The sequence below is a fragment of the Sander lucioperca genome, chromosome 14 (assembly GCF_008315115.2).
Source record: "Sander lucioperca isolate FBNREF2018 chromosome 14, SLUC_FBN_1.2, whole genome shotgun sequence".
In the NCBI taxonomy this organism is placed as follows: Eukaryota; Metazoa; Chordata; class Actinopteri; order Perciformes; family Percidae; genus Sander; species Sander lucioperca.
Genome location: NC_050186.1, coordinates 8,597,205 through 8,622,656, shown reverse-complemented (window position 1 = coordinate 8,622,656; position 25,452 = coordinate 8,597,205). Strand labels below are relative to the sequence as shown.

Here is a 25,452-nt window from a genome sequence, read left to right as displayed (position 1 = left end):
CTATACATCCTGTCTGTTTGTTGTATTTCAAGAGCGAATTGCTCCACAATATGAATACAGATTGATCACTTATTTTGTTGGTAACCGTTGTTGTATAATCACAATATTACACTTGAGGAGGCCGACACTTCAGTAATTTCGGACCTCGAAATTAAACCCTCTCATATGGCTTAAACAAACGTCAACGTTAAACACTGATGCAGTTTTAAATGTTTTATCACCACGAGTTTACAGACGTCTCTGCTGATTGAGTATCAGCTGACCTGAGCCGAGACACACCCACCAAACCAGAGAAAACAGATCTCAAACATAGACTTAATATTTACAGTCTATGCAGTTTCTCTCTGTCTCTGTGTCTCTCTGTCTCTGTCTCTGTCTCTGTCTCTCTCTCTCTCTCTCTCTCTCTCTCTCTCTCTCTCCCTCCCTCCCCGTGAGGTCGTAAATCCAGCTGTTCCCCTAGCTGCTCCCTCTGGAGGTCTGGAGAACTTCTGTTGTGTAATCTGGATGTAGCGGTTTTTTGTTGCATTTGTTTTCTGGGTTTGTGTGCTTTTCTTTTTGCATCGTTTAATATTTGCAGTGCGTTTATGTATTTGGTTGTGTTGTGATATTTGCAGTGCGTTTGCTGAATGCTCCGCATGTGTTGTCAAATTAATGAAGTTGTTTTCTTAATTTGCTTGTGTTTTGTCTATTTGCGTGTGTTTTCTTAAGTTGCAGGGCGTCTGCCCCTGTCGGCCACCGTATGATCGTCTGCTACTCTTTCTCTCTCTGTTTCATTACAGCGGCCGTGTTTCTTTTCTTTTTATACAAATAATGATTTGCACATCATAATACTTCCACAAGAAGCTGCTGCTCACTCTGTATAAAGTATGAACAATGATTATTCTCCATTTTGGCATCAGGAAATCTGTGATTGACCTCGCGGTCTTTTGAGGAAAGCTGTGGACGCGCATCTATCTGAAATACTTCAGCCTGACTCAACCTAGTCTCTCCTCCTCAGCCTGACTCAACCTAGTCTCTCCTCCTCAGTCTGACCTAGTCTCTCCTCCTCAGTCACTAATGTATATATACCTCAGAATTTGCAAAACAACGGCTTGTAATACAGTGTTAACATCCCATTCATAGCCTTAATTATTACAAGCCACTTCCAAAAACTAATATAGGCTACATAATGTGATTGTGGACATTAAACTATAGCCTACATTTAAAACGTGTTGATAGAGAAATCACAATATGTCAGGTATTTTTCTAAGATACGTCGAAGGGAGGCTACAATATTACAATAGACGCGAGGAAATGATATAGGCCTATTATTGTTTCAGATCAACCCAAAACAAAATGCTGCTTTGATGTTACCAATCACTGTGAGGCGATTAAGGCATATACAGATCAACTTTCTTTTTCGCCTTTCTTGCAATTGTACTGATTCGTTATGAATGCGTTTTTGGAAGTGGCTTGTAATAATTAAGGCTATGAATGTGATGTTTCTCATGTTGTAATATGCTGGTGTTTTATTTAGTCCACAAGGGGCGCACTTGGTTAAACCCAGAGAGAAACTCATATCACTAAAGATGAATAAGCTCATTAAAAAATATCAATAGCTACTTTGCTGTGTCGGAGTTAGATTTCAGAACAACTTTACATCAGTTTGGATGGAATGATTTGATTAGAGACACATTACAACGCTTGGTTAATTCTCAGCCTAATTCAAGTAGGTTAACACTGTATTACAAGCCGTTGTTTTGCAAATTCTGAGGTATATATATATTACTATATCCCATAGCCTACCATATAGGCTACACAAAAGGAGAGACAATGACTGTAAATCATGAAGACCATGCATTCAAACTGAGTCGTGTAGTACCACTTTTCTGTGACTCGGTGATAATACTTGTGTATATCGACAATATTAAACCACGAGTTATCGTTACTGTTAAAAAATATGTATCAGTCACAATGTGTAGCTTAGTAGGTGGCTGTGATAAAGTAGTAGTAGTCCATATGGCCGTAGATGCAAGGAAAGAAACGTGAAAACTATCATCGGGTATTTCCTTGACTAAGCCCAGGTACCCAGGTAACAATTTTTGGTTCCCAGAACGTTCTGGGAACGTTCGTTTTTGGTTGCGGGAATGTTCCCTGAAGGTTAGTTTTTGGTTCCCATGGAAAGTTTTCCTGGCGTTTAGGGAACGTTTTTGGTTACATCGACCCTTCCCAGAACCTTCCCAGAACCTTCCCAGAACGTTCCCGGAACGTTCCTAACGTTGCAACCTTTAGAGAACATTCCCCTAATGTTCATCTACTATTGTAACCCTTTATGGCGTTTTTCCATCACATGGTACCTGCTCGACCCGCCTCGACTCTACTCGCCTTTTTTGGTTTTCCATTGCGATAAAAAGTCCCTGGTACCTGCTAACAGGTACTTTATGTAGTACCTCCTCAGTCGAGGTTCCCAGCGAGCTGAGGCGAGCCGAAAAGGTGACGTGAAAGCGACAGACGGGGGTGTCCTGAACAAACCCGCTATTTTTAAACAGTTTAGCCAGCTGTGTGTTTTTTTTTTTTGCTGCCTCCAGCTTCTTCAGAAACTAAATGTGTCTTCTGGCATGAACACACCTTCCACGTTCTGTGTGTCTGTCGTTAGGTCACGGCAGTTTACTACGTACACACACATGCCGGCTCGACACACACACCAGCGCACAAGTATAACCATCAGGCCACTTTTACACAGGCTACACAGGCTACAGAGAAAGCTCTGCGTGGAGCCTCCACAGAACTGTAAAACAAACTCAAGTGGTCTGATGTTATAATTGTGCGCTGGTGTGTGCATGATACGGCATAACGACCAGCCACGCTGAGGCGGGACTAAAATCTACAATGGAAAACGGACGCACAGTGTGTCGAGTCGAGGCGAGTCGAGCAGGTACCATGTAATGGAAAAACGCCATTAGAGAACGTTCCCCTAACGTTATTTTTTACATTCCCCTAACCTTTAAATAACTAACGACTGTGGTACCAATTTTATTATTAGTTTAAACTGTGCATGAACAGGGATGAATTATTATATATTGGCAGGAATGAAAGAACAGGCAACAGGCAAACTTGATGGGATTTAAAACTTTAATATAAAATTAACAAAATACAAAAAATATAAGAGGGCTAAACAATCAAACTATACAAATAAGAAAAAAAAAACAATGGAGTGGGATGTAGAGTGCAAATGTAGTGTGCAAAGATGCATATTGGAATGATAATGTAATGAACTATTATATATTAGCATATTAACAAATACAATTGCTTTAATAAAAAAATACAAGCTGCAAGATGGATGGAAAAAATACAAAAAAAATAAATAGAAAATAGAGCTCCATGGTTTGGCTTATAGTCCTTCTCAGCTGGCCTAAAAAGAAAGAAACAAAAGTTTGATATGTCATACTAAGAATCAACACTGTCATGAATCCAGCTGTTTGAGTCTGTTTGCTGCTTGTGTTGCTTGTATTCTGTCCTGGAGCCTGTTTTTCCTGTTGTCCTGAACGCACCCTGTCCGGTTGCCTTGGCAACATTGCAAGGCGGGAGACCTCTCCACTACTTACACCTGCATCTCATCTGCTACCTGCACACCTGGTCCACCTACTCACCTCCACTGCCTGCTTCGTTACCTGGATTCTCCTGCAACCACTTTGAAATCTGTAAATAAATACTCACCTTACCTCAACTCACCTTGTCCTTGTCTGCTTCTGGGTTCAGCCCTAGAGAATCGTGACAGAACGATCCGGCCAAGAATGAACCCAGCGGACTTGGACTCCGTTCGCCATGCCATTTCCCAACAAGGGAATATGTTGGGACAACACAGCACGGCGCTACAGGAGATAGCGTCTTCAGTTCGGAACCTTTCTGCCAGTATGACGAGGATCCAGGATCAGCTCAGTTTGCCGGCCGAGAATCCACCACCTGTTTCAACCCCCTCGCCTGCCACTTCTGGAGCAGTTTCCTTCTGTGAACCCAAGGTACCGACGCCAGATAAGTACGACGGGGATTTAGGAAAATGTCGTTCATTTCTCATGCAGTGTGGATTAGTGTTTGACTTGCAGCCCAACTCATACGCCACAGACAAGGCCAGGATTGCCTTCGTGATAGAATTGCTGCGTGGAAGAGCTCTGGACTGGGCTTCGGCCTTATGGGAACGACAGGACATCTGTTTGGCGTCATACCAGGAGTTCACGGCAGAGATGAGGAAGCTGTTTGACCACCCCGTTCGAGGTAGGGACGCAGCTAATCGTCTGTTTTCTCTTCAACAAGGAGCTCGCAGTGTGGCAGATTTTGTGATTGAATTCAGAACATTGGCGGTGGAGAGTGAGTGGAATGAGAAATCACTACAAACGGCTTTTTATCAGGGGTTGTCCGAACAACTTAAAGATGAACTGATTTCTTACCCTGAGCCCAGTGACCTGGACAGTCTGATAGCGTTATCTATTCGGGTGGATAACAGAATCCGGGAGAGAAGGAGGGAGAAACGATGGGGGTCTTCCAACCAATCACGTTCTCTGTTACCATCCAAGGCGGAGAATAGACCAGGAAAAGCTAATCATTCTTCACCACACGAGATGAAAGAAGAATTTCTGCCTTCGGATCCTGAACCCATGCAAGTGGGGCGGCACGGGTTAACCACGGAGGAGCGCCAACGTAGACGGGAGACCAACAGCTGCCTTTACTGTGGTAACTCGGGGCATTACATCTCCACCTGTCCCCAGCGCCCGTTAAACGGCCCGGCTCGCTAAGTTTGGGAGGACTTTTAGCGAGCCAGTTTCAGTCTCCCAATAACCCTGTCAGACCCCGTGTTCCTGCTACCCTTATGAACAATAATCAGATTTTAGAGATTAACGTTTTAATCGATTCAGGTGCTGACGACAGTTTTATGGACGCCAACTTGGTGGAACAGCTGGGGCTTTCCAAGGAGCAATTACCGGAAGCCATTGAAGCAACTACTCTGAACGGCAGACTGTTGGCACGCATTACTATGAGGACTGAACCTGTTAAGATGCTGCTGTCAGGTAACCACTCTGAACTCATCTCCTTCTTCATTCTGCAATCTCCCCGTGCCTCTCTGGTTCTTGGTTACCCCTGGCTTAAGGAACACAATCCCACTATTGATTGGGTTACGGGCAAGGTAAATAGTTGGAGTATTGATTGTCATGCTAACTGCCTGAAAACTGCCTATTCCCATTCTGTTCCCAGTCTGTCCAGTGATTCTGCTTCTCCAGATTTGTCCCTAGTTCCTGAGACCTATCACGATTTGGGTGAAGTTTTCAGCAAGCAGAGGGCGCTGTCACTACCTCCCCACCGACCTTATGACTGTGCGATAAATCTGATCCCTGGAGCTGCCTATCCCAAGGGACGGCTATACAGTATCTCTCGACCTGAACGCGAAGCCATGGAGACCTACATAAAGGACTCTCTTGCTGCCGGCCTCATTCGTCCCTCGTCTTCACCCCTGGGAGCTGGCTTCTTTTTCGTGAGTAAGAAGGATGGCTCTCTTCGACCTTGTATTGATTATCGGGGTTTGAATTATATCACGATCAAGAACAAGTATCCCCTGCCTTTGATGAACTCTGCTTTCGACTCGTTACAGGGTGCTACTGTGTTCACTAAGCTTGATTTACGCAATGCATATCATCTGGTCCGTATCAGAGAGGGGGACGAGTGTTTGACTGGTTTTAACACTCCTATGGGACATTTCGAGTACCAGGTGATGCCGTTTGGACTAACCAATGCTCCAGCTGTGTTCCAGAGTATGGTGAATGACGTCCTGAGAGATATGATCGGTCTTTTTGTTTTTGTTTACCTGGATGACATTCTCATTTTCTCTAAGGAGCTTTCCAGTCACGTCCAGCATGTCAAGCAGGTCCTGCAGCGGTTATTGGAGAACCGTCTGTTTGTGAAAGCAGAGAAGTGTGACTTCCACGCCCACACTACATCCTTCCTCGGATACATCATCTCCAAGGGGGAGATAAAGATGGACCAAGAGAAGGTCAGAGCGGTTCTTGATTGGCCCCAGCCCGGTTCGAGATTGCAGCTCCAGCGGTTCCTGGGGTTTGCGAACTTCTATAGAAGATTCATCCGTGACTACAGCCGTGTGGCCGCTCCTTTGACTGCCCTGACTTCTTGCACAAGAACATTCTGTTGGAATCCTGAGGCGGACCGCGCATTCCTGGAATTGAAGAGCCAATTCACCAACGCCCCTATTCTCTCTCAACCTGACACTTCTCGTCAGTTTGTTGTGGAAGTGGACGCTTCTGATGTGGGGGTTGGAGCCATCTTATCCCAGCGAAGCTCCACTGATGGTAAACTCCACCCCTGTGCCTTCTACTCTCGTCGTCTTTCGCCTGTCGAGAGGAATTACGATGTGGGTAATCGGGAGCTTCTCGCTGTTAAACTCGCCTTGGAGGAATGGCGCCACTGGTTGGAGGGGGCAGAGCAACCTTTTATTGTCTGGACTGACCACAAGAATCTTGCTTATGTGCAATCTGCTAGACGCCTCAACTCCCGTCAGGCCAGGTGGGCCTTGGTTTTTGGACGTTTTAATTTTTCCCTGACCTTCAGACCTGGCTCCAAGAACGGCAAGGCGGACGCCTTGTCACGGATGTTCTCCAAGACGGAGGAGAGGGGGGCCAAGACTGAGACTATTCTTCCCCGGGATTTGGTCATTGGAGCAGTGACTTGGAGGATTGAGGAAGAAGTCATAGCAGCCCTTCGGACGCAGCCCGGTCCCGGTAGTGGTCCACCCGGTCGGTTATTTGTGCCTGAATCTGTCCGGTCTGCAGTTCTCCAGTGGGCCCACGCTAACAAGATGGCTTGTCACCCTGGTGTGGCTCGGACTATGGCTTTACTACGCAGACGGTTTTGGTGGCCCGCTATGGGAGAAGATACCCGAAGTTTTGTTGCTGCCTGTCCAGTTTGTGCGCAGAACAAGAGTACCAATCGGCCCAGCTCTGGACTTCTTCATCCTCTGCCTATTCCTCGGCGACCATGGTCGCATCTGGCTCTGGACTTTGTCACTGGGTTGCCCTCATCTGAGGGGAACACGGTCATTCTGACTATTGTGGATAGATTCAGCAAGTTCGCCCACTTTGTTCCCGTCCCCAAACTTCCCTCTGCCACTGAGACGTCCGAGATCCTTGTTAGGGAGATTTTCAGGGTCCACGGTCTGCCCTGTGACATTGTTTCTGACCGTGGTCCTCAGTTTACTTCTGCTGTCTGGAAATCTTTTTGTTTGGCCATTGGAGCTACTGTCAGTCTCACATCTGGATTTCACCCCCAATCTAATGGTCAAGCTGAAAGAGCCAACCAGAAGATGGAATCCACACTCCGCTGCCTGGTCTCCTCCAATCCCACCTCTTGGGCTTCTCAGTTGCCCTGGGTCCAGTATGCCCATAATACACTCCCTACATCTGCCACTGGGATGTCTCCCTTCCAGTGCCTTTACGGTTACCAACCTCCATTGTTTCCATCTCAGGAGAAGGATCTCTCGGTTCCATCTGTCCAAGCCCATATTCGCCGTTGCCACCGGACCTGGCATCGGGCCAGACAGTCCCTCCTCAGAGTTTCTGATCGGTATCAGCTCCAGGCTAATCGTCGCCGTATCCCTGCTCCCGTTTATGCCATTGGAGATAAGGTCTGGTTGGCTACACGGGATCTTCCTCTGCGGACAGAATCTAGAAAACTGGCACCTAAGTTCATTGGTCCGTTTGTTGTGGAGAAGGTCATTAATCCTGCTGTGGTTCGACTCAAATTGCTCAAGACGCTTCGAGTCCATCCCGCCTTTCATGTCTCCTGCCTCAAGCCTGTTCTTCTCAGTCCTCTGTTGCCCCCTCCTCCTCGTCCTCCACCTCCTCGGATGATCGGAGGTGGTCCTGTCTACACGGTGCGCCGCATCATGGATTCTAGGCGACGGGGTCGGGGTTTCCAGTACCTCGTGGACTGGGAGGGTTATGGTCCTGAAGAGAGGAGTTGGATTCCTCGACGTCTAATCCTTGATAATGACCTTCTGCGTGACTTCTACCGCCTTCATCCTGGCGCTCCGGGTAGTCTGCCCGGTGGCATTCGTCGGAGGGGGGGTACTGTCATGAATCCAGCTGTTTGAGTCTGTTTGCTGCTTGAGTTGCCTGTATTCTGCCCTGGAGCCTGTTTTTCCTGTTGTCGTGAACGCACCCTGTCCGGTTGCCTTGGCAACATTGCAAGGCGGGAGACCTCTCCACTACCCACACCTGCATCTCATCTGCTACCTGCACACCTGGTCCTGATCACCACCTCTCCACTACTTAAGCGCAGACCTGACATCCATTCCCTGCCGGATCGTTAGCTACTAACATTACTCTCCCGGAAGATTCACTCCACCTCTGCCGCTCCAAGATTGGATCAACTCATTCTCTTCCACCTACTCACCTCCACTGCCTGCTTCGTTACCTGGATTCTCCTGCAACCACTTTGAAATCTGTAAATAAATACTCACCTTACCTCAACTCACCTTGTCCTTGTCTGCTTCTGGGTTCAGCCCTAGAGAATCGTGACAAACACGTTGACAAAAGCAAGACTAATTGCCTTACTAACAACTCTGTTTTTTCACATCATATAGAAGCATTTCAATTTACCGTCTGTGTGGGGCAAACTTCAGCGCTTGCCCGATCAAGTCCTCCACGTCTGCTGCAGTCAGCGTGGGGAAATTCTTCTGGGAGGCCGCTAGAGTAGAAGTCAAAATGAAGCAAAGTTACAAGTCAAATTAAAACCTCTTATCAGCCAAGCTAAGCATAATACTGATGTGAACAATAAAATAACACCTGCCTGTTATAACCCTGCATATAGTCAGGTCCTGGAAGGCCATCTTTGCCTTTCTTCCCCGCAGGCTATACTCTTTCAGCAAGTCATTAGTTGCCACTCGCCGTAGCATGCGTCAGACTGCAGTACCTGTGGTCAGACCTCCAAGCGTTGTCAGGAAAAGTTGCTGTAGAACATATAGAAATACAAATTATACCTGTGGAATAAAGTGGAGAGCTTTTACAATCTCATTTTGTAAGAGAAGTTAGTTCTGTTATGATGTTTGAATTTATGCAATTATATAGTGTTAATCTTAGGGTACTTAATTACCAATTTTTTCCTCCTCTCCGGTTGACTGAGACTCCGGTCAAGCTCCTCCAGCTCGGTGACGGTCGAGCAGGGCGACACCAACATGTCCTCGCCTGGAGCAGAGGGAGGGAACTGGGAGCTCCTTAACAGCATGAGCAGCTCATCCATCTTCTCCTCAAATGCACGCTGTGTCAGGCGGGCAGTGGATGCCCTCATGGATATGGAAAAATGTGTTAGTTTTAGTTGTTATACATTATAAACTTGCATATGTGAACAACTTAATTGAGTCTTCTTACCTCTCATTTCCGTCTCCATGGCTCCATGGTCTCCCTCTGTGTGATGAGGTCTGTTGTTTACAACAACAAAAAAAGTTATGTTACTCTCAAGTTCCTTGTCATGAAATTGTATTTAATTGGAAATGGAAAATTCAAAGCCACTGTACCTTCAACTGGGTCCCAAGAAGTGGCAGGCTGAGCTTGCATCACAATCGACCCATCCAGCTCTGGGCGACTGGCAGGTTTCCTGTACGGTGTTGACTCATCTAAAAAAGTAAATATGAATATAGGTCAGTTCATTTATGATAGGTTTCTTGCACATGCCATCACAAAGGATGAACCTATGCTGTTACATTAGACAATCGCTAAAAAAAAAAAAACACTTACATGCAGGTGGTGGAGGCAATAACATCTGCTGACCTGAAAAAGGGCAGGAAGGGACAAACGCATCAGAACAGTCACATGATATGCACCAGGTTGAGTGTCAGTAGTTCCATGGTAGGAAATATGACTCTGGTTTCTTAAACGCAAGCATAAATGTTAACTTACGGACAGGGCTTCCAGACACACGCTCCGTCCTGAAATGCTTGCTTGCTTGTGGAATGGATTCATCTGAAATAAAAGACCATACAATTTGTACTGATTGCAAAAAGAATATTTGAAGTGTAAATAATAATACATAGTCTGTACTTAAGGTCTTACAATGATTATCAAAATAAACGATGGATGTATTTAGACAACCAAGGAGGTGTAATCATTATGTCGTGCTAGGTTAGCCTGAACAGAGCTTCTCTCATGGCTTTATCTCTCATCCACGTTACAGGCTTTACAGCACACAGCCCTCGGATGTATCGTAAGATAAGTGTTAGTCTTAGGGACACATAATATATTACGTTAACGTTAGCTAGCTAGCTACCTAGCTCCATTGTTGCTGTATAATGCTGGCAACCATGTCGGAGCTTTCTTTAAGTTGTTTACCAAAGTCTCTCACCTTGTTGTCCAGGTTCCTTATGGTGGTTAAAACATTACCGAGGGAACATCAGTCTCTGTGGCCAATGTATCCATGGGGCTAGCAGCGCTCACGGCATAGCTAGCTGTGGAAAGCTAACTTGTTTCCCGCGTTAGCATACGGGCTAGCAGTCTTGAGCGGAGAAAAGTCTTTACTGTTGACCACCGACAATGTCTTTCTTGGTATCTTCGTCCTTCCTCGCGTTATAACACCGTCGGTGAAATGTAGTCAGCATATGTTTTAGTCAATGGCAGTATTTCAGTTCGAATTTAGGATCAAACGAACGGATCTTTTGTCTGCCTTGTTTGCCAGGTATGTATACCGGTGTTGTATACGGAAGTCAGGACAGGATTTGAATCGGTCACCTGAGAGCAGAGGCCCTGTCTTCCCCCTACTGGCGTGGGGGTGTAACGGTTGAATTACACTGAACTGTGAAATGAAACAAGTGAATTTTCTTAGTTGTGAAAATCGTTCTATTCATAGATTCTTGTTTTAAGTATTTTCACCTAATACAGTTAAAAAAACGAAATTGAGCACAAATTATTGTTTTTAACAACATTGTTATCAGCCTAAAAATAAATATATTCTCTTGCTATGTTGTTTATCTTACATAGATTTTATAAGACCAATCATTTTTGAGTGAATCTAAATCAAGTGACTGCAAACCTTTTATATGCTCCTTCAAAACTTAAATGCAGCTGGTATAAATAAACATTTTCAAAACCGCACTCAGAAGAACCAAAAACAACCAAAAACAACCAAACGGGTACGTTGTGTGGAGGTACAGTGCAACCACAGGAGAACGTCCCCGTTGGTTGGTTCCCTTAACGTTTAGGGAATGTTATAACCATGAGGGAACGTTCACTAAACGTTAATTTTTGGTTTGGTTTGAACTAACCTTTAGGGAACCAGAAACTAACGTTCCCCAACGTTCCCTAAACGTTCTGTGTTAGTGGGGTAACCAGTTGTTTTAGATCAGCTCAAAACAAATTGTTACCAGGTTGCTGACGTAGTTGATAAATACGTGACTGGAAGCAGTTTCATACGGAGCGTCGATAGCTCATTACGTAGAGCTGCTGACTCGGGTGTTAACTTTTATATTTATGCCAAAAGATCGAAACCAGCTCGGCCGAACTAAAATGATTATATTGTTTTTAGATTATTTATTTTTTTCGTCGGTGGCTGTGATGTGGTGATTACTTAGACAAGTCACGACAGTATATCTGGGAAACGATTTGAAAATCGCCAGTAATGTGTTTGTGATTGTGTGACAAATCTGGTGACAGAGGCAGACCACACCGGCAGCTGTTAGGTAAACACAACATACGGAAACCAGTAGGGCTATAACACCGGAGCCACTGCGTACTGTAGAACTATATTCATTCTGCTACTTGGGCGGAGTGAGACAGGCTTGATGCAAAGCAAATCACTCAGCCCAAGTGGTAGAATGAATATAGTTCCCGGTTTGTTTACGGTTAGAAGATGGCTGTGTGTCATGTGACCTTGTTATTTGTACACGCTGTGACTCTACAAATCACAACATGTTGCCGTTATTTTGTCACTTTTGTCACAATTCGGAGCAGTATTGTAAAAGTGGTAGTTCTGCTCATATAACATGAGGCCGAATATTTTATAATTCTGTTTAATTGTTTTAAGTTTTCAACAATACAGATCAACAACATTGCCTGACAGTTTCAGTCAATACACACAGAACTTGTTCATTGCCAACGTCATCTGTCATGTAAAACAAGACTCAAGTTATTTCCTACTGAGACAAACTGTTACTTTAGTGTGATGATTCATGTTATAAACATGTTTAAGAAAAAGAAATAAATCACATTAACAAGCCCTAAAGCATTATTGGCCATAACAAGAGAAAACCATGAGGGAAAAACTTGACAACAGTAACAAGCTGTTATAGCAATAGAATTGCGCCTGCAGCTCTGTATCGATTATTTTAATCCATATATCTCATATAACGACATAATACAATACAGGCAGAGTAGCCTTCACATACCTTACTGTTATCCTCTGGCGGTCCTACACAATTAAACTTCCTAAAGCAGAAGAAGTGACCGGATACTTTAGCACTGGTTGAGTTGCATGCTCATCCATGGAAGACAGATCCACTCGCGAGTCAGAGACAGAGGCACTAGCACCGGCGCTGGTCGTGCTAACCGCGCTAGCATCCTGGGGTGGCAGAGACAAAGATGTGCTAGGTGTTGTGGATCTCAGCTCTCCTTCATCTCCTGGTTGCAGCGATGACTCTGAGACCTTTCGTACACGTTTAAGGTACCTAAACAACGACTGTTGCAACATTGTCCTTTACTGGATAATGATTTTCACACTTTCAGATCACTTGGAGCTAGCCTAGCATACCGACAAGCTACATTCGATCCCGAACCTCACTGTCTGCTGAACTTGCGCAGAAACATAAAAATAGACATGACCATCTTTTTTTAAATTGTTTTTGAAAACTAAACATTTGGACAATTTTAGCACAAATCATGAGATTATTTTCTGATTTTTAATAATTCTTCACCGAATTATAATATATTAATTAATTAATGTTTTTTGAAGAAAAGTTTTGGATGGGCCTGTTAAAAAGTGGGTAGGCCTAGGCCCGTCAGGCCCACCCATAACGCCGTGCCTGGTCCAAACATCCTTATTTTACGAGTTCAGAGTGAGAACGGGTTGGAATAACATAGCAGACTATGGTGCAGGTGGATTTTTTCATATTCAACATATTGTGACTGTATCAAGTTATTGCTTTATTCTCCTAATACTACGATTTTGTTACGCAAAATATCACAATTCTTCCAAATCTCAAGACACAGATGGGAAGAGTTATATTTTGAATGTGCAAAAAGTTTTAAACATGAGCAGACATCTTGCTGAAACACATCTGAGCTATTAAAGTCCAGGGGTTTATTAATTCATTAAAATGATTTTTTTTTTTTTACCATAAATTGGTGTATAAATTGTTGTAAATTCCATATATTTTTTTATTATTAAATACAGTTTTTCTGTTATTGATTAGACTGATTTTTGTGTTTATGGTTAAGTAGACTTACATGATTTGGTCATTTCATAGAGAGAGACAAGTTACCGCTGTATCTCCTGGATGAAACTAATACATTTCACAGTGTATAGACAAACATGGATATTACGTACTTTTATTATTTATAGTGTTAGTTGGGGGGGGCTACAAAACCTCTCAGCACCAAGGGGTGCCCAGGTAGCTCACCTGGTTGAGTGTGCACCCTTTTTACAAAGGCTCAGTCCTTGTCGCATCGGCTGCAGGTTCCATTCCGACCTGCGGCCCTTTGCTGCGTGTCATTCCCCGTCTCTCTCCCACTTTCTTATCTTCAGCTGTCCTGTCAAATAACGGCCTAACATGCCAACAAATATATTTAAAAAAAAACAACACAAATGGAAAAGTAGTAAAGTGTTTATTCCATTTGATAGGTGGCATTAATGTAAAATGTTTAACACCTCTAACTCTGCTGGACCCTCCAGTGGGTCCAGTGTTGTTGTTTGAACAATATTCAAATTATGAGGGCTTCACTTTCTAAAGATATTTGAGCTTAATAAATGACTCCATGTCAGATTAAAAATGTTTACAGGATGTTTAATAGCAGGTTTTAAGTCTAACTTTTTTTTAATGAAAACATCAATAAAGAGATGTGTGTTATGGTCTCTCTCTCAAAAAGACTGTGATGTCATAACGCAGAAATGCTATTGAGATAGCTTAGCAGAGCCACACCCCCTGACCCCCCCCACCCCCCATACTTCATAAACTCACTGGGGGGGATTTTAAATGACAGACTAAAGGGCTGTGTTACTTCACTCTTCAATCATAATTATCTGATAACAAAACAGGAGGAGAAGATCACTGACCTGTTTTTCTGTCTTCCAGAGAACTCAAAGTGCTCCATCCTTAAGCTCCTGGGAAGCCGTAAAAATGGAAACGTGAGTAATACTAAGGTTTACAAAACTGTTTCAGTGTTTGTTTGTTTGTTTGAACCAAAATTACAGGTGTGAAACCTCCTTTTATTGGTCCAATAAAAAGGTGGTGGTCTGAACCATGGTCCGGTTCGTTTATAGTGTGAAAGCATTTCTTTGGATGGTTCGGACTTTCGGATCAAATACAAGAAGCTCTGGCAGGCTCTCCTTGTGTTACAAGACCGGGGAATAGCTCGGTGCTTAGTGTGTAGGCTACATGAGAGAGTGAGTGACGTGAATTTGTTCAGAGCAGACAGCTGTCGGCTATCAGAGCTGAGAATACATCAGCAGTTTGGGATCCAAGCGTTCCCAACTCCCAAAACAACAGATCAGTCCAATACCAGAACAATATCAGTAGAAACAGGCCATCAGCTTGGCAGCACTTGAGGTCTCCACCTCGTCGAAGAAAGGAAAAAATAAATAAATAAAAATAAAAAATAAAAATAAATAATACTGACAAGGTGCAACATGAGTCAGCAGGGCATATAAAAAAACTTTAAAAATGTTATTGTGGGAGAGTTTACTGAAGTATCACCTGTGACTTGAGAACAGATTCACAAAAAGGATTTGTGTGTTGCTGCTACAACTTTGAGCAAAAGTATAGTCAAACTCTAGTCAAACAGAAACATAACAGAAATATGTTGCCACATTGCAGCCTCGGCTACGTGAGGCCCACGGCGGCCCTGTACATGCCGGGCAAAGACTCAACTGAAATGTGCCAGCTGAACACTAGCCATGCCAGCTAAGGCAAGAAGAGTCTTCAAAGTACGGAACGTAAATACACAAACAGCCATAAGAAAAGCTTTAAGTAACATTAGAAAAGATAAGCTTGAGGTAACATTAGCAGATTGTAGCTACGAATCTTGGAACAGTCTTACCAGATCAGCATACAGCGAGGCGGGGGCTAGCGTGCACTAGCAGGCTGGTTGCTAACGGTAGCCATCAAGCTACATTAACCCCTCATGTGGGCGTGAGGCTAGCAAAAACAAGCTATTCGGGCAGTTTTACCATAGCCGCTACGTTGCCAGGCAAGTTCAATCCTCTGTGGGTCCCAAACTGCGTCGGTGTTGGGAAGAGATGAAGTCCTGAGCGGCCTTGGGCGAAGTGAGCCGGACACTCATTCCTTTTCCAGTTGTAATGAACAGCTTGGCCGGGTAATGCAGAGCGGGCCTGAGGCCTAGGTTGTAGAGCTCTTTAGCACATCTCGGTATGCGGAGCGTTGCTAGACTATTGCGGGAGAGTAATCCTCAAAGATGTGGATCGGCCAGCCCTTGGATTTCAACTTGCCTCGCAGCTTTCGAGCCTCACGCACCACCAACTCCTGGATCTGAAATCTGTGGAAGCGCATCACGACAGCCCGAGGCTTCTCGCCGTGGCCTGGTTTTGGAGCTAGCGTGCAGTGAGCTCGTTCCACCTCCGGGGCTGAATCCAATATTTGTCCGCCAAGAACCTTAACTAGAAGTTGAGAAAAGAAAAGCTGTCAATTGAGCACCTTCAATGTTCTCGGGGAGGAAGACTAGTCTTATGTTGTTTCGGCAGCTTCTGTTTTCCAGATTGATAAATTTAACTTTTAGCCTTGCATTCTCATAAGACACCGTAGCTAGTTTAGCCACCACGGTTTTCATGTCCTGGCTTGTGGTGTTGGCGAATGTCTCTAATGACAACCCAGTCTCACGGCAGTTCATGATGGCATCACAAAAAGAAATCTATTAGATCGTGATACCATCACGTTATTGTGAAGATTTACGTGTTGGGGTCACGTTTTTTAAACTAATGCATTTCAATGGGAAGCATCTTATGTGATCAGAGCACGATTCTTTCTGCCAGTCGGCTGCAGCAGAGAAGCTGGATACAGCTTTGATATTATTGGTATTTTTAGCCCAATAACTGCTGTTTTAATCAACATTTATTCACCAGATCTTTTCATGGTTTATATGTATCTCTTTTAATGTTATTATTTTGGACTATTTCGGCCAGGGAAGCTGATGATGTCATCAGTGGTGGTGCGTGGCAAATTTTACTGAGGAAGCCAGTGAGCTTAGTATGGAGATCATATTGCCTTACATAGGCGCCGATTTATGTTTTCCTGACGGGTGCACGCCCTTTAAAAAAAAAAAAAGTTGTCGAAGTTTGCATTTCAGAACCTTAGGACAGCGGCCGACACAAACACACACGCCTATTATCTCAACAATAAAGCCATAAAGTAGGCTTTCAACTCACAGCGCCACTTCTCACAAATACAGATAGGATTGGAGATGAAAAGTTTAACTGACACGTAACCGCGTAAAGCTTCGTGGGAAATCAATGTTTTAAATGAATGGAGCCTACTGGCAGTCTGGCACATGATGGTGCTCAGCAATATTTCGCCTTTCTCACCCACATGTAAAAACAAAATGCTTTTGTCAAGATTGTTTTATTTGATTTTATTCGTTTGCACACATCATAGAAAACAATACATCACGAATCAAATGTATTTCACATGGAAAGAGAGTGTGTGTGCTGGAGAGGTCAGAAATCCGTGGGAAACCTCTTGGTCACAAGAAATTAATTTACAATAAAAAATACGTCATAAAATAACTAAAACAAAAATAAAATAAAATACGATTAAATAATGAAATATAAGGACATACGATTAGGCTACAGAAAAAGATTAAATAATAAAAAGCCAAAGCGTTCATTCGCCCCTGTATCCCATTCGTAGGGAACTATTGCATTTAAGCCTACAAAAGACCACGAGGTGTGATTTATTTTCGCTCTCCAAATACTGTGCAACACCACGTAGGAAAAACAAAAGTATGTGCCTATGAGGGACATCAACAATATAACTGCAATCAACAAGAAACAATTCTGTTCGCTCTAAAAAGAGACACGCACAACAGATCTATACAGGCTCAACATTAAACATAAACAACAAATTGGTTGTTTGAAGCATGACTGTTGTAGTGAGCAGGGGAAAAGGACCCAAACGCAGAGAGAGAGAGGCAGGCAGGCAGGAGAAAGGGTTGAGCTTCGAGGATTTATTAACTGAACAAAAAACAGCAGCACAGTGGCTGGAAAAACCACAGGGAAAAACTGATGAGGAAAAACTTACAAAACAACGCAGGGATGAATCCAAACAGGGCAAAAAATAGACAGGGTGAAAACACAAACTGACACAAACGGATACACAACAATCCAACAAGAGGCAAAAGGAACACAGAGGTTAAATACACGAGGTAATGAACAAATGAGGGACAGGTGATACAACAGGTGAAACACATCAGGGTGGGGCAGGACAATCAACAAAGGTGGGAACACAAAAAGTAAAACTAGACATGACAGGACAGAAAACAGACTATCAAAAAAAACAGGAAACAGGAACCACCGACAGAAAACATGAAATCAACTAAACACAGAAACTTGACACAACACAACAGAGAACACCGGACTTAACCAAAAACTACACAATACACAGAACACAGTCAAGACAGGGTAAACACAATAAACAAGGAGATAACTAAACAGAAATATACAGAATAAATATACAAAAACAGGCAATGGAAATGTCCAAACCCCATCACAATGACAGCAGACTACATAGCCCAGTAGGTGGCACCAGCTACGGACTGCATACGAAGGAATGCCATGTATGTGCTTATAGTGAAATAGCCTAATTGTGATTATGCTCCGCAGACAATATATAAAACAATATATAACTGTATAACTTTTTGCAAAATAGCAATAAAACAATAGATGGAGGAGCATATTATTTTACGTGGTGGGGCCATGTCGCTGTCCGCTGTGCTGACTATAGACACGGGAGTCATATATAGTCACTGTGTGAGTCCAATTTTTTTTTAACTTACCTCTACTTGTAGAGGAAAGACATTCTCCTATCCTCCATTGTGGCAAAACGCTCAGTGACTCTGTCATACAGCTCTCCACAGGACTTCAGGTCTTGTGTTACAGTGGCTTCCATTGAGATCTTCGCCAAGTGGCCCAGTCTCTCTTGTCCACAGCTGTTTCTGACGTAGGTTTGAATCCTTTTCAGGCAGGAAGAAGACCTTTCTGCAGATGTGCTTGTAACGGGTATGGTGAGCATCAGCCTCAGTAGCTTACAAACCTCAGATAAGGTAGTGGTCAGCTCATCTGTGACAAGCATATCCAGCAGCTCAGCTGGTGGCTTGTAGAAGAGAGTATCTGCATAGATGACCTGCAGTTCATTTCTCAGTCTCTGTTCATCAAACAGTGGGTAGGTCTCAACCAGCTGAGTGATCTCACGGCTCGGGTCTTGAACAGTGCATTATCCAGGACATGAAAAAAACTCAGATTCTTCATGTCTTGGAATCGTCGTGTCATATGCTGCACAATGCCATCAAGTAGTTGGAAGAAGAGGCGTTGATAGTAAACCATGGAGCCCGTGTCCTCTTGGTCACCAGCCGCGCTGACTCCTAGCTCGAAGTCCTCCCAGGCCCGACGGCTGCGTTTGCGTCGCTGGTTTGGTGCTCCAACACTCTCCACCGTGTTCTCATACAGCCGGTTGAATGCTTCGCTACTTCGGGCAGCTTTCAGTGCATTAAGAGTGCTGTTGACTCTGGCTTTGCTCTGGAGTACCTGGAACAGTAGTTCAGTGTGGCCAAAAATGGTTTGAAAGCATGAAAATAAAATCAAGTCGTTCAATTCCTGTTTCAGGGTAGAGCTCTGTGCAATCGCATCGTTATCCCATCCAGGCTCAGTCGTGATCCGGTCAAAAGCAATCATCAATGATGTACGTCCCTCATGTACAGCATGCACGGCCCGGCTTTTAAAGCCCCACCGAGTGGTACTCCCACCAGGTACTCGGATACTATTGTCCACCTCAGCGAGTAGTGCTGTCTGTTTACATGAACGGCTGAATAAGTTGTGGAAGCAGTCAAGAGAGGCAAAAAAGAGCTTTGATTCCTGGATGTTGCTTGTCCCCTGAGCCAAAACTAAGTTAAGTTTGTGTGCATAGCAGTGAATGAACAGAGCATGTGGAGATTTCACCTTGCCTCTTTGCCCACTCATGCGGCTTGCTCCATCGTATGTCTGACAAATGAGATTTGTTTCAGGATTGTAGATCACCACAGCAGTTATGGCCTCAGCATCTCGTTCAAGGCTTACGTCAAAGAAACCAAGAAACCTCTCACGTATCATGCCCTTTTCATTTACGTAGCTGATTATGACAGTCAATTGGCACTTACATGATATGTCTGTGGTGTCATACACTTCCACTGCTATGAATGACACTGTGTTTATTTCTTTATCTATTTCTTCCTGAATAACATGAGCAGCGCTCTCTATTATGTCATTCTGATCCAGCTGCGGGGTAGGCCGACCAGTTTAAAAAAAAAAAAATTAAATTATATTTAAAACTAAAACTTATTATATATTTTAAATTATGTTTTATATTTTTATTGGGAGGCCAGGCTTCCTTTAGCCTCCTAGAGAAACCACCTCTGGATGTTATCATGGTATGCATTTCTTTATTTTAATCATAGTATTTTGGTCTTATTACCGGTGAAATATTACAGTAAATAAGACAAAACGGTAGGCCAAGATACGAGCCAAGCTGGGCACATTCAAAGCTGATATCCCCCAATGCAACGCGGGCATTCATTCACATAATCGGACAGAGATCAGCTGGTCTTTAACGCCAGTATCTCTTCAATGTACTGTACATATATAATGAGTGGTTTTGTCACCAGCAACAACACGTTGCTCTGTTTTGTTCCAGGAAGTTATGCACCGTAATAATCTTTAAAAAAATCAGCTGAAGACTCCAGAAGTGACGTGGTAATTACCGCAAGGCGGATAGGAAAGATACAAATACATGATATTTGTAATATTGATGTTTTTGTCTAACGTTGTATTTGAGGATTTGTTTTATTCTGGAAATGCAATGAAACATGGCTGGATCACATTTCACTACATAATGAGACAACTGACAACGAGAGAAAAAGTCTTGGATTGATTATAAATGATCAAAATCAGGTCTCTGTTCATTTAGAACCAGACTTAGAAAAAGTAGTTTCTAATAAAATCAACACAAGAACACAAGTAGTTGTAGAGTGAGTGAGCTTATAGCTGTACAAGTTTAAGCAACACGTGCTTCATGGTTGATTGCATTATTACATTACTACATGATTACCTCATTTCACTATTACTATTATTTTTAAAACCGCCTTTCATATAAAGAAAAATATGTAAATAAATCAATCAGAAAAACAATCAGCATTATGTAAATAATGCTGATTGTTTTGAATGATGAACACACATGGCGTGTAACTGCTCATTTTGTAGATTTATATTTCATGGATTTATTTTTTTGAGTATAAGGATTTTATTAAAGACCCCAGGAAGTGAAGTGGTTATTTATGTAATTCTATGTTCAGTAGTTTTTAACTCATATCTTTACTTTCTACAGGAACACTAACTCCTCTTCTTAATACACAGAGTCATCATTATGATATTATTACATTACTTTCAAAACCTACATAACTACCTTACATTATTACATTACTATATTAGATTCATGTTTTGAAAAGGTTTAAGTTAAAAGAAAAGAGTATAGTGATTTCATGTCATTTCATTCAATGTTCAGTAGTTTTTGAGCTAATGTCTTACCTTTTTACAGGAACACTAACTCCTCTTCGAAATATGAGGATATACTTTCCAAAAGTGTTCTGATCCAATCAGGATCTCCTGCTGTCTACCAGCTGATACCAAAGAAAGAGAAGATTGGAACTCTGACAAGAATGACTCTTGGTGAAAAAAATCCAAACAAGATAAACAAAACCATCTTACTTGTTGGTGAAACAGGAACAGGAAAATCTACTCTGATCAACGCTCTGGTCAACTACGCCATGGGAGTGGAGTGGGAGGATGATGTCTGGTTTCAGATCGTAGAAGACGAGAAGAGAAGTCAATCAGAAAGTCAGACATCAGATGTGATCGTGTACCAGATCTTTGGTTTTGAAGATAAAACTCTGCCCTACTCTCTGACCATCATCGATACTCCTGGATACGGAAACTACAGAGGGATCGAACATGATGACATCATCAATCAAAGATTATTTGACTTGTTCCGCTCAGAGGATGGAGTTGATGAGATTAATGCAGTGGGTCTGGTGATGAAAGCCAGTGAGAATCGACTGAGTGACCGACTGAGGTACATCTTTGATTCAGTGGTGTCTCTGTGTGGAAAAGACATGGAGAAGAACATTGTCGCTCTCATCACACACTCAAATGGAAGAGCACCTAAAGGTGTTCTACAAGCTCTCGAGGCTGCAAAGATTAAATGTGCCAAAAATGAGAAGAATCAACCTGTTCACTTCCTGTTTGATAACTGCCAAGATGAAGACAGGACAGAGGATGAAGAAGACCTTAAATATGCAGATAAAATATCAATGAAAGGAATGAATCAGTTCACAGACCTATTGGGAAAAAATGCAGCTCAAAAGCTGGAGAAAACCGTGGGGGTTCTGGAGGAACCAATGAGCCTGAAAACCTGCATCGAAAACCTGCAACACAGAATTGAGTTGATTGACCTTAAAAAGACTGAAATCGAACAGACTCAGAAGGCTCTGAAGAAACATGAAGAAGAGATGAAGAACAATGAGAAGTTCACTATAGAAGTTGATGAGGTCTACAAAGATAAAGAACCTATTGATGGTGGGATGTGGTGGTTGGTGTTCTATGAAGCAGCAACCTGCTGTACTGTCTGTGAGGAGAACTGTCACTATCCTGGATGCACAATGGCCTGGTATCCCTCATGGTGTGAGGTCATGAAAGATGGCCGCTGCACTTCATGTACCAGGAAGTGTCCTGCATCAGATCATGTGAAAGAAAAGTGGAAGTATGTGAACAAGACAAGAAAAGCTCAAAAAACTGTAGAAGGTGTGAAAGCAAAGTATGAAAAGAATAAAGAAGAGGCTGAGAAGAAAGAGAGCCTTTTGGAAACTCTTGGGAAGGACATGGAAAAACTTCAGAAAGACAAAGATCGGTTGCTGGAAGAGTCCTTTCAGCAGGTTGTCCAACTGGAGCAGACCACTCTGAAGATTGATGCAGTGTCCATTTATGACCACTTGGACTTCCTGATTGAGAAGATGAAGGAGAAAGGAGACATGGAGAAGAAGAAGAAACTGGAAGAGATGAAATGTCGAATGGATGAAGATGAAGGAATCCAAGCAGCTGGTAAAGCAAAGAATTAGTGATGAAGTAGATGAACAAAATCACTGAGAGCAGAAAGCTGTGTAGAAAACAAGATCTACACTGATGATCAAATGTGTTTCATTATAGTTCTATCAAGTGTGATGCTGATTTAAAACCTACATAAGAACATGTCAAATGTGTAATGACTTTGTTTTTAACATTTCTCTAATGTGCTGTTCAGTCAATACGAGGCTGTGATTTATTCTGATGTTTCTCTAATGTTGATGGTGGTGGGTCAGTAACACATCACTGAGATTTATAATACATAAATATCCCTATATAGCAGTTAAACGTGATGTTAACTTAACTCTAGTTAATCAGCATGTTACAGAACTAAACTCATAAATATTCTTATTTAAACTGTAATCATGAAATCTAATGGATTTATATTTGATGTAGCCTATGTTATAATCAATGTGTGATTATATATTATATACCCTTCATGCTTAATGACAAGTTATAATATTTCAGAAGCCAAACATGTTGATCCATTTATGTTTACTTAATTTTTTATTTTGAGTGATTAAATATATGTTGTTGTTGCTCATGAAATAATATCCTGATTGATGTAGTTTTCTGAGAATAATTAATAAAATATCTGCTTGATGAAACCAGTATTCTCAGAGTGTCTTCACTGGATCATCAGCAGCTTTATGAGTCTGCTGAACTTTCTTCAAAGAAAGTTTCTCTTTGTTATGTTAATTATACAATTTTATATTATAGAATTACTCCTTACCTGACTAGAAACACTCATAAATATTCACATACATAAATAAAGGAATAGAGTTTACATTTAAAATAGAATTATAGGCCCTCATTTATCAACCTAACGTATATGGCGTTATATATGTGTCACATTCCTGAGCGAGTAATTGTATGTTTTGAGCACAGAGAACTATATTTTGCAAGCGCATTACATTGCATTTTGAACAGAAATGTACACTCGCAAAAAAGAATTCAGTTTGAGTAAACAAAAACCTATTTTGTGCACAATCAATGTATTTGCATGTCTTTCTCTGCTCGCAGGTAGACGCTGCTGCGCTCCGGTCATGTCTCCCTCGCTCTCAACCTCTTCTCTCTACGCGCTCAACTCTAGACACGCTCGATCAGATTTTCACAGCGTTACAAGTGTGCCACAAAACCAACCAATCGCAGAATCAAAAGGTCAATTCTGATTGGCTGTTAATCTCCAATTAGATCGCAAGTAGCAGAAAACAAAAATCTAGGAGGAACAGTCTTTTTCAGTTTACACCTGTTGGTACAGCAAATACTGACTACAGTGGAGCTGTTCGACCAATGTTACTGGATTAAAACACATTTCGGTCAGTATTTTGTATTATTGACTTATATCACAGAAATGTCTTAATATTTGTGTGTACTATAATGCCGTTGTTTTCTTTGACTTATATCTCCTTGTGTGTTTAACGTTAGTTTGACTCATCCTTCACAAGCAATCTAGCTAGCTCACACACTGCAGCCATAGACTGTATATAAGAGACTGCAGCCGACATGTCATCTGAACAGGCCTCGCAGCGCTGTAACTAGCTTAGTTAGCTAGGTCTCGCAATGCGAGACTGAACAGCAGTAGACCTGTCACACTATAGCCACATGTTACCGTATTTTATTAGCCTGAATTATGTTGCTATATTAGCTTGTGAAGGAGCTATCCGTTGCTAACGCTAATTTATCTCAAAAAGCAGAAACGTTAGCTAACTACTGCCAAGATATGATTTCACTAGAGACCAGAGAGGTGTTGTAAGACTCGTCAAGTGTTGTCATGTGTTTACGCTGTCTTACAATGAAACCATATCTTGGCAGTAACATTAGTTAGCTACTGCTTTTTGACATAAATTAGCTAGCAAACGTTAGCGTTAGCAACGGATAGCTACTTTGCAAGCCAATAAAATATATAGCCTTGGCTAACAGAATTAAGGTTAATAAAACACAATAACTATGTAACCAGTATTACAAACTTCTTACAAGTGGCTGGATTGTGACGTTTTAGGTGTGTTCGTATGAATACGTTGGATGCATAGCTGGACTTTATCCATGCTGGGCTAATGATAGATTGCTTGTGAAGGATGACGTTAGTCACACACGGAGATATGTAATTCAAACAACGGTATTGTGATTAACACAACTATTAAGGCATGTCTGTAATATACCGGTCGGTCAATAATATAAAATACTGTAGATCAGTGCTTTCCAACCCTTCTGGTCTGAGGTCCCCCCACAGCCCTGTCATATAAACTCACATACCCCGCCCTATCAATTCCCAATGTGTTCACACTATTTATCATATTAAGAATTAGGGAGATAGTGGCCTTCGATAGGGTGTCCGGCAGACGGCAGTGCCGAAATGGCTCGTTGTACACATCTCTCAGGACTGGGGCGAGGAGAGCAGAAAATGTTTTGTAATACTCTACAGTGAAAGGAATAGTGAGTTTTTAAATGTCAGAAATCTAAGGTGAGCTTGAATTTCCTCCCAGCTGCAGCAGTGTGTGTGTGTGTGTCTTTGTGTGTTTCTCTGTGTGTTTGTGTGTGTGTGTGTGTGTGTGTGTGTGTGTGTGTGTGTGTGTGTGTGTGTGTGTGTGTGTGTGTGTGTGTGTGTCTTTGTGTGTTTCTCTGTGTGTGTGTGTGTGTGTGTGTGTGTGTGTGTGTGTGTGTGTGTGTGTGTGTGTGTGTGTGTGTGTGTGTTTATTCTGATGATGTGTGTCTCTTTCTGTCTCCAGAACCTTTCTGATCTCATCAGATCACAGTTTGATTTAAAGTCAGCTTCTTCATCACTCTGAAGAGGAGATCTCAACTCTTCAGGAGGACCAGGAGACCTGGAGATGGCCT

General features: G+C 42.5%; 1 protein-coding gene and 1 long non-coding RNA gene across 2 annotated transcripts in view; one reads left to right on the top strand and one right to left on the bottom strand.

Annotated features, from left to right (window-relative positions):
* The window catches only part of LOC116057119 (septin-1-like), a 50,431-nt gene extending 27,209 nt beyond the window's left edge, over positions 1–23,222 (top strand). Inside the window, exons 4-5 of the mRNA XM_035991874.1 lie at positions 14,315–14,367; positions 21,035–23,222. Coding sequence (XP_035847767.1) covers positions 14,360–14,367; positions 21,035–22,610 — 1,584 coding nt within the window. The 5' untranslated portion in view covers positions 14,315–14,359 and the 3' untranslated portion in view covers positions 22,611–23,222. The remainder of the gene's footprint in view (positions 1–14,314; positions 14,368–21,034) is intronic.
* On the bottom strand, positions 9,774–10,416 carry LOC116057145. The gene is made up of 3 exons (XR_004106749.2): positions 10,378–10,416; positions 9,936–9,998; positions 9,774–9,806 (listed from the first exon to the last, which is right to left on the bottom strand). It is a non-coding gene; the product is annotated as an uncharacterized LOC116057145 (long non-coding RNA).
* Positions 23,223–25,452: the final 2,230 nt, after the last annotated feature.